Source organism: Acanthochromis polyacanthus, chromosome 16 (assembly GCF_021347895.1).
Source record: "Acanthochromis polyacanthus isolate Apoly-LR-REF ecotype Palm Island chromosome 16, KAUST_Apoly_ChrSc, whole genome shotgun sequence".
NCBI classification, from domain to species: domain Eukaryota; kingdom Metazoa; phylum Chordata; class Actinopteri; family Pomacentridae; genus Acanthochromis; species Acanthochromis polyacanthus.
Genome location: NC_067128.1, coordinates 20341394 through 20350190, shown reverse-complemented (window position 1 = coordinate 20350190; position 8797 = coordinate 20341394). Strand labels below are relative to the sequence as shown.

At 41.6% G+C, this 8797-nt stretch overlaps 1 protein-coding gene across 2 annotated transcripts in view; it reads right to left on the bottom strand.

Annotated features, from left to right (window-relative positions):
• Positions 1-261: 261 nt before the first annotated feature.
• Positions 262-8797, bottom strand: part of tmem121ab (transmembrane protein 121Ab) — a 47411-nt gene continuing 38875 nt past the window's right edge. For both annotated transcript variants that reach the window (XM_051960742.1, XM_051960743.1), the window contains exon 2: positions 262-4512. In XM_051960742.1, coding sequence (XP_051816702.1) covers positions 2715-3659 — 945 coding nt within the window. In that variant the 5' untranslated portion in view covers positions 3660-4512 and the 3' untranslated portion in view covers positions 262-2714. The remainder of the gene's footprint in view (positions 4513-8797) is intronic.

Here is an 8797-nt window from a genome sequence, read left to right as displayed (position 1 = left end):
CGGAGCTGCACGCCTGGCTGAAAATCAGAGCAGTATGTGCTGCTTGAGTTTGTGCTTCCAATTGGAAACAGTTGCATTGTTTTGTGTAAAGTTGCATTTACACTCATGTTGTCTGGCCAAATGTGTTATTTGCTCCAATCTCTTCACAGCAATGTCATCATGTTCTCAGATGCCACTAATTAACTTGGTGAGCTTAATATCATTAGGACTGATAGGAAACATGGCCAAAGCAATGAAATTAGGATCCAAGCTACAATGAACCAAAATGCTGATCTCCCTTTTATTGGGCTCTGTTCACTCTCAGCTGTTGACTGTCCCATAACGGTAAATACATGAATAAAAAACACAAAACATCATAAACTGTTACATTAATAATTTCCAATAGTCAATAGACAGCAGTAGAGCTCTTTCATATTTGCAAAAATTAAGGTGAAGAATTCAACATCAGAAAATGCCCTGCAAAGACCAGCAATAATACACAATGTCAACATTTCTTATTTCATTCATTATCTTTAATGGTGGAGAGTTTCTGTAAGACAGGAGCTGAAGTGAAAACAGATCATCAGAATGAACTGGATGTGCTCCATGCCTCAAAAATATTTAATACTCCACCATCTTGAACAATCAATATGTTTCTGTAGAGAGATTCCAGGAGAAGAGACTGGCAGTTTTTGCAGATACTTTAAGCCCCAAACTGATCCGACTCGCTCACTTTAATGCTCGGCTGTTTGATGAGCTTAAAACAACAGCATAGTGGGCATGGGAAATGAATTCAGCACTGCTCTGTGTAATTTCAGTTTCTTGCAATTGTGAAACTTCTATTTGCGATTGTGTATGTTTTGCAAAAGACATCCTAGCAAGTAATCAAGAAAATATGATACAACTTGTAGCAATTTGAAACCAATCACCATTCTAGATATCTATGTATCTATTTTTCTTTACATATATCTTCTCTTTGAGCCTCTGCAACTGACAGTTATCTGTAATGAAGTGGGTCTGACAGTGTGTCTCTTTGAGCTGAGGTCAGCAGTTAACCTTAGTTAACCTGACAACGGTAAAGTGACTTTTCTCGTGGGGCCGGCCTCTTCTCATCCCTCCACAGCACTCAGGTCCAAAAATACAATTCTCTATGGCAACATGAAGGCAATTTATTGGTTGAAAAACTTCTGCTTGGTAAATTATACTGGGTCAGAGAAGATTACTGTTTACAGAAGAAAAAGAAAGCAAGTTAGGAGGTGATAATGAGAACGAGGAGGAAAAGGGAGAAACTGAGGAATGGTTCATACATTTTTGTCACATTTTAAAGATAAATTCATTGCTTGCAGCCCCCAAATGTCATGGCCTTAGAGAAAAAAAATGTTCCAGAGAAATTCCTGGAAAAAGCTGTTCAGTCTAAATAGTTATGTGCTGTGTGTACTCTTTCATACAAAATATAACAGATGTATCTTTGCAGTTTGTTGCTGTCAGGTAGCTGTCAAGGACAACAAGGACATCAAATACTTCTGAATTGAACTAAAAATGATTTTAGTTAATCATAATCAACTGTATGGAAAAAGAAACCATGCTCATTATTATTTTTCATTTAGAATTTTATTAAAACGTAATTGGCCTCCAATATGTAAATATGATAAATGAATGTACATAATAATAATAATAATAATAAGTATAATAATAATAATGTTTCAAATATCTCTTATTCTATGTTACTGTATTTTTGCATTTTAGTCATTAAATCTATAATGAGGCATTCTCTGGACTTCTTCATTATCTGACTTCAAGACTTGAGCTAGTTTAGGAGGAATGTACAGTACAGGAAACAAAAAGTATCTTTCCTACATCATGTTGTTTTACTTCTGACATCACTACATACTGTATTTTGTCTCATTTTCAGTTAGTAACAGCCATAATCCACTTGTATCTTTTACAAAACAACCTGAAACAACCTAAACCTCCTGTGGCGAACACACACATATTCAGGCATACAAACTCCATAGATTTGCGTGTTTGCGCACACACACACACACGCACACACACACACACGCACACACATACACGCACACACACAGTGTGGATGCCAGAAGTGCATGGTCTAGTGGTGTGTGCCAGTGCTTTAATCAGACCTTTGGCCATAAAGCATTACACTGACAAGGACAGCAGCGTCAACAGAGGTCCTATCTCAGCACAGAAGCCTCCAAACTTGCTGTAGCACAGCACAGATAGCCCCTCATGATTGACCCTTATTAGTCTCAGCTCCTTCTCTCCATCAGTACTTCATGCTGACTGGTATGTCCTTTGGTGCTGGAATTCAGAGGAAATGCCACTGATGCACTGTCAAAATAAGTGACCTTCAAAGAATATAGGAGGGGAAACTCGCTGTCCATTTCACACAACATAATATTACCAAGCTGTGCAGTGTAGAGATTGTCTCTTAATAAAGTTTAGACTTTTAAAACATCTGAAACAAATAAAAACACCATAGCACGATAAAAATCTTTGTTCTGACTTTAAAGTCTGCACGCTGCACTCAGAGTCAAGTGTAGGTTTACAGCATATTCTGACAGGCAGGTGATGCTAAAAATCTCTTTTATGGGTTTATAGCAGTTCATGTGAGCTTGACAAGAGCAGAATATCATCCTGTCATGCAGCTGATTTTCTATCCTCCAACCCCAGAACTTTCAGTCAGTTTCAAACAAAGCTGAGTCCAGCTGTGATGGTCATGTGTCGATGACATCCTGCGCTGGTGAAGGTTCATGTGGCAAACTGGTGGCATTGGGCAGCGGCTGCGTGTGGCTGACAGAGTTCTGCTGTAACTCCAGTGCCATTGCGTTCTGTGGGTGGGGAAACTCCTTTACCTGTCTGCGGTACTCCAGGAAGGTGGACGCCTTGGTGGCAATGGCCACCACATTCTTGCCAACAAAGATGGTGGAAACGCGGCTGTCCTGGAACAACACCATGTTTACACCCCGTATTAGGATGGTGACCACGTTTATGGTGACCAGGCTTAGGACTGGGTACAGCATCATCTTCTGAGGTGACATGTGCTCCCCCTGCATGCTTATTTCACTGAGTGACACACAGGGCAAGATCAGCAGCAGGATGTAGCAGTAGAAGAACATCAGGCCCTCAGCCCAAATAGGCAGGCCTGTCCACTGGGGCTCCCACAGGTTGGCCTGGATATCCAGCAAGTCCAATAAATCCAAAGCCACCCAGAACAGACGACTCCTCATGTCCTCTTTCTTCCGGAAAGTTCTCACATATTCCATACTATCCAGAGCCACCAGAACCAAGTATAAACCAGGCACACAAACAGATAATAGTAATGTCAAAGCCTTCCTTGCCACTGTCTCCAGACTTTTCCTGTCGGCCTTGCAATTCTGGAAGACAAAGTAGAGTTTGATCTCCAGGACAAAGATGTACAGAAACCAAAGAATCATGGCATATCCGCGTCGGGCGGTGCGCACCTCGGCACCAACCCACACTGCCACGTACCGTAGCACTATCAGGAAGCAAACATCTCCTACTAGCACAATAATACACACACCGATCTTCCTGGGACCCTGGTTCTGCTCCACCAGGTAGGCGTCCATGAAGGCCATGCTGGTCATGATGACAATGGTGGTCAGGCACACGTGGCGTTTGTCTGGAGGTGGCAACACCATGGCGAGGGCACCTGTTGGCTCTCACTTTCAGGCCACAGCTTTCAAATGTAAAAATAAAATAGTCCAGACAGTAAAATGTACTGTGTACACTCCAAACCTTTAGAGGTGAAGAAAAAAGGGTTATTAAGGTGGTATGACAGACTTCATGTGCACAGGAGTAACTGACCAGCTACAGTATGTTTAATATCAAATTAATACTACAAGTCACTGCACTAATAGTCTGTTATTACTTCAAAGTAGATGCAGAGTCTTGTGTGAGATCAACAAAGAGATGCTGGCAACTGATTGCTCTCAGACCATGTGAAAACAGGAACATCACTTCGTTACTCAGTACTCTTCCATTGATTCAGCTCTGCCCCTGAGCAGCAGTTACACAGACGACTCTACAGTTGACACGCCATTACTGATCGTAATCAACACACAGTCAAAGGAAGAACACTCTGATAGCAGAGTTAGTCCAAAGGACATGTGATGGGATGGCACAGCACTGTGCTGTAGTGTAGGAATGTTTACAAATGTGTTTATTTTTGTCTGAGACAGTCCAGTAAACAATAGATATATGCACAGGTGTGTTACGGCTCAGCATGTATGAGGAATCCCTCTTTGGATACTCCTGTAGACGGTGGTGCAGTGTGTGTGGCTCCTTGCAGTCCTGAAGAGTGTGTTTGGGGAAATGGAGGAGAGTAGTCTGCAGTGGCCAGAGGCCTCCAGCCGCCATAAATCACAGAAACAGCAGGTCAACGGCCCATGAGGCCTTGCGTCTGAGGCCGGCTTCCCTGGGGGGAGGCTTTTACACCGGGCTGAGGATCCATCCTTTCCACCTCCTCTTGCCACGTGCCAGCCTCTCCACAGCCTAGATGAGGGAGAAATAAAGAAGAGAGGGAGGGAGGAGGAGAAGAACAGGGGAAAGAAACCTGTCAGCACTACTGGGCCATATAACACAGTTTCATTGCCAATGGCCCTCCACATATGAGGAGCCAAGTCAGCTTGGCTCCAATATAGCCTGTTTCACTATTGATGGGACAGAATACATTGTGTAAGACCCCTCTATTGTGTGTGATCCGTCGCATGACACCTCGATGCATGGCTTAATATGCTCCAATGGTAACCCATGGTTAGAATAAATATATTCAGCATATAAGTGACCACATTACTCTGTAGTTTAATTTTAGGAGTTAAATTAATAGAGGATTTATTACAAAAATGTGCAGAAACCAATATGAAGTCTTATATAGCAGCTCACTGCTCTGCATGTCTTTTTCTTTTTTCTGTATTACTTGGCACTACATTTCCTTTTGGGTGAGGGTAAATGGGATAAACAATGGCAGAAAGTTCATTTCCTACATATTTTCTGAGCCAACGTGGTGCAGTTTCCAAACTGAAGCAAGAAAATCGTGATTGTGGGGATTAAAAGGCACTGTTATTGTAACTTCTCTTATGGTACAGCTCCAGCACAAAAAACAAAACCACATTTCATTTATCATGTGTCTGATTTGTTGTTTGTATTTATTGTACCAAACTGATACTGGTAATGATAAGCTTGTCTATATTTAATATTACTTCAGGTCAAGTTCCATTTACAGTCTCTAGTTACACTATTTTTGTGATTTTTCAAGATGTTTTACTATGACCTGTGTATCGTGTGAGCTGATGTGTGTGTCAAAGCATGTGACAGCTTCAAAAAGGCTATAAGGGCATCTGTTAAATAAAGGAAGAAAAAAATGGAGATACCAAGCGCTTAACTTGCTAAGAGCCAACTTTGTGGACGGGCCTCATCCATAAATAACAAAATATGTCTAAATATTAGCATGGAGAGAAAACAACTCTGGGGAAAAGAAACTGTAATGTGTTAATTGAGCAAAAAACACTTCCCTGAGTTCCACTTTTGTGAGTTTCACATTCAGTAGAAACCAGAATATATCTGTCTTCTCCTCCTGTCACTTAATCCTCAAGGCAGAACAGAAATCACATTAGTATTTCTGTCAGCTGAGGTATTCAAATTAAGATATGGCTGTATCAGTTCTCCTCCAAACAAAATTTATCTAAAGCAAGAAACACTGAAAACTCACATATTGTGGACATTTCAAAATGAAGTGCAAATAGTGTTCATTCATCCATCCCTTATCTATACACCACTTCATCCTCGTTAGGGTGGGGGCCAGAGTCAGAGGCAGGGGACACTCTGGACTAGGGATGTCACGATGTCAATTTTTTCAGTCACGATTATTGTCAGAGAAATAATCACGATTTCGCGATTATTCGCGATTATCGGCGTTTTGAAAGAAAACAACTGAAATATTATGTTTTTTACTTTAAACATTTTTATTGGTGAAATTTTAAAACATCCAGTGTTTTAAGGTACAAAACTACACACTATATAATAAAGGATAGAATAGAACATGAACATAAATTAACTTTAGGAACTGTAGGCACAAGATTTTAAGCTACTTTTGCTGCCTTTACTGGAATAAAAATACAATGTAGACATAATTTACAAAACAAATATGTCAATTTAACCAAATAAATAACATGATAACAGAGGTAATATAGATTGTTGAACAAGAGTTTTTTTCAGAACTTATTCAGTCATTGCAAGTTATGATGCAAGAATGTAAGCATGTTCACATTCTCAGTGCTGAGCCTGGACCGTTGAGGGCATGCAATGTGGCCACTTGTGCTGAATATTCTCTCAGAGGGCACACTTGTTGCTGGAATGCACATAAACTTTTTGGCCAGTTTTGAAAGAAGAGGCATTTCTTCTTTTCGTGTCTTCCACCAAGACAATGGATCTTCATCTGCACTAATCACTGGCAGTGATAGGTACAGTTTCAACTCTGAGTCTACTTTTTCCTGAGATGTCTTGGGTACCGCAGCTGGTGTGTGAGCTTTTGTGATTCTTCGAAGGAGTCCTGACAACGTTGTGCTTTTCTTTCTAGAACATGCAGCGCTGGTGCCTTCGTCTGCACTGTCATCATCCCCAGCAGTGGCGCTTGAATGAGGTTGTTCTTGTGCCATTTCAGTAGTTGGAGAAAGTGCAACAGCTTCTGCTGCACAGGATTTCACAGTGTCCTCTAGGCTTTCTGTGAAGTTGCCTTTAAACCTGGGATCAATAAAACAAGCAATATCAATGACCTTTTTCATTTCTTCTGTGTACCTCAGCTGAAGTAGCAGGTCATTTCGAACAGCACTCTTCATTTCTTCAGTAAGTTTGCTGTCTTCTTGGTTTTGGGTTAGGATTTGACCTTGTATGTGTTCGAGCACTGGTTTCAAGGAGGAGAGTGTGACTTGTTTCTCTGAAGCCATTACATCTGTGAACTCGTTCAGTGGTTTCAGAAGCTCGTGCACTGTCTCCAAGACAGTGATGTCTGAATCAGATGGCATTAGATGCCATGAACTTCTGTCTGCAGCCAAAACAGCACATACTGCTTGCTGCTGCTCCAGGAATCTGGAGATCATCGCAAATGTGGATCCCCACCTGGTGACCACATCATTAATTAGGGCATGTGCAGGGATATCAAGCTCTCCTTGTTTCTTCTTTAGTTCTCTTTTCTTCTTCCAGCTGCGTGAGAAAGCTTGCACAAGATGGCGGCATGCTCTTACAGCTTTCTCCACTCTTGGGATTTTGAGAACTTTACTTATCGCCAGGTTCAGATTGTGCCCAAAACATGAAAACCATACACAAGGAAAATTTGTGAAAGCCTTTTTCATATTTGTTGCATTGTCAGTGGTGATGCCAGTTAGGTTTTCTGTAGAGAGGCCCCAGTCCTGAAGCATGTTTTCAACCATTTCTGTTATATGATCTGCAGTGTGATCTTCAGGAAAGTATAAGGCTTCAAGGCAATGAGCCTTGAGTTCCCAATCAGCGTTCACATAATGAACAGTGAAGCTGATGTAAGGTTCTCCTCCACCTCCACTACTTGTCCACACATCTGTTGTTGCCCCAAACCATTCCACTCCTATTATTTGTTCCTCGATGCTTGCTCTCACCTCCATGTACAATTTGGGTATTTCATTTGTGGAAAAGTGGGTTCGTGATGGCACTTTGTATTGTGGAACGGCTTTTCTCATCAAATACTGAAATCCAGGTTTTTCCACACTATGAAACGGTAACATGTCCTTGGCTATGTAATATGCAACTGCATGATTGAGCTCTTTGGCTTGTTTGGACGAAGGTGCATATTTAATGCATTTGGAAAATGACTCTTCAACTGTTGGCTGGGCAGTAGCAGCAGGAAGGGCACCTGGAGTTTTTTGCTGGAAGAAATAAATAAATATAAATCTTTAAAATAAATTAATGAATACGTTTATATTAAATTTTGAATAAGAGAATAAAATATGTACTGAACTATTTAATATAGTAATATCAAATATAAACAAATAACATTAGTATTTCTTACTTCTTAGAGGCTATTCATTATTTTACTTGTCTGCTATCAATATATTATACACTATATGTGGAATCAACACTCGTGCTGAAAGGGAGATGCTGCGCGTAAGCCCCCGACCCCCTCCTCCTCCTCCCGCACCTCTCCTCTCCCCCGCTCCACAGCGCTTCCAGGACCCGTGTGTGTTTGTTTCGCCTATGCGCTGTAACTTTTTACATGCTTTTTGGGGAACTGTGCGTTTACCTTGAATTGAACAAAGAGAGAAGGATGATAATCTCGAAGATGTTGGATCATGTTTGATGTATTTGCGCCTTTTGCTGCAACTTTCCGACGACAAGCTTTGCACGTCGGGTGTCCATCTGCAATTACTTCACCTTTATCATCTTTTGGATACCCAAAGTGATCCCACACAGCTGATTTCAAACGTTTTTTTGGTGGATGCAACTCCGGCCGGGGAGTTCCTCCTTCTGCCATTCTCACCGGTGAGTGAAAGCAAGCCCGCTCTGTGCTCTGACCGCTCTGACTGCAGCATGTGCTCTGGCGTGGCGCCACTGTGTCTGCCTCCCCGAAACTTACGTCTCTCGCTTTGCGCCTCTCGCGAGACATTTCTGCGGTTATCGTGGCTTCTAAATATAGCTACGACTATCACACCGTGTCCATTTATAATCGCGGTAATCGTGAAACCGGTTAATCTTGACAACCCTACTCTGGACAGGTCACCAGCCTACAGGGCTACATATACAGACAAGCAAT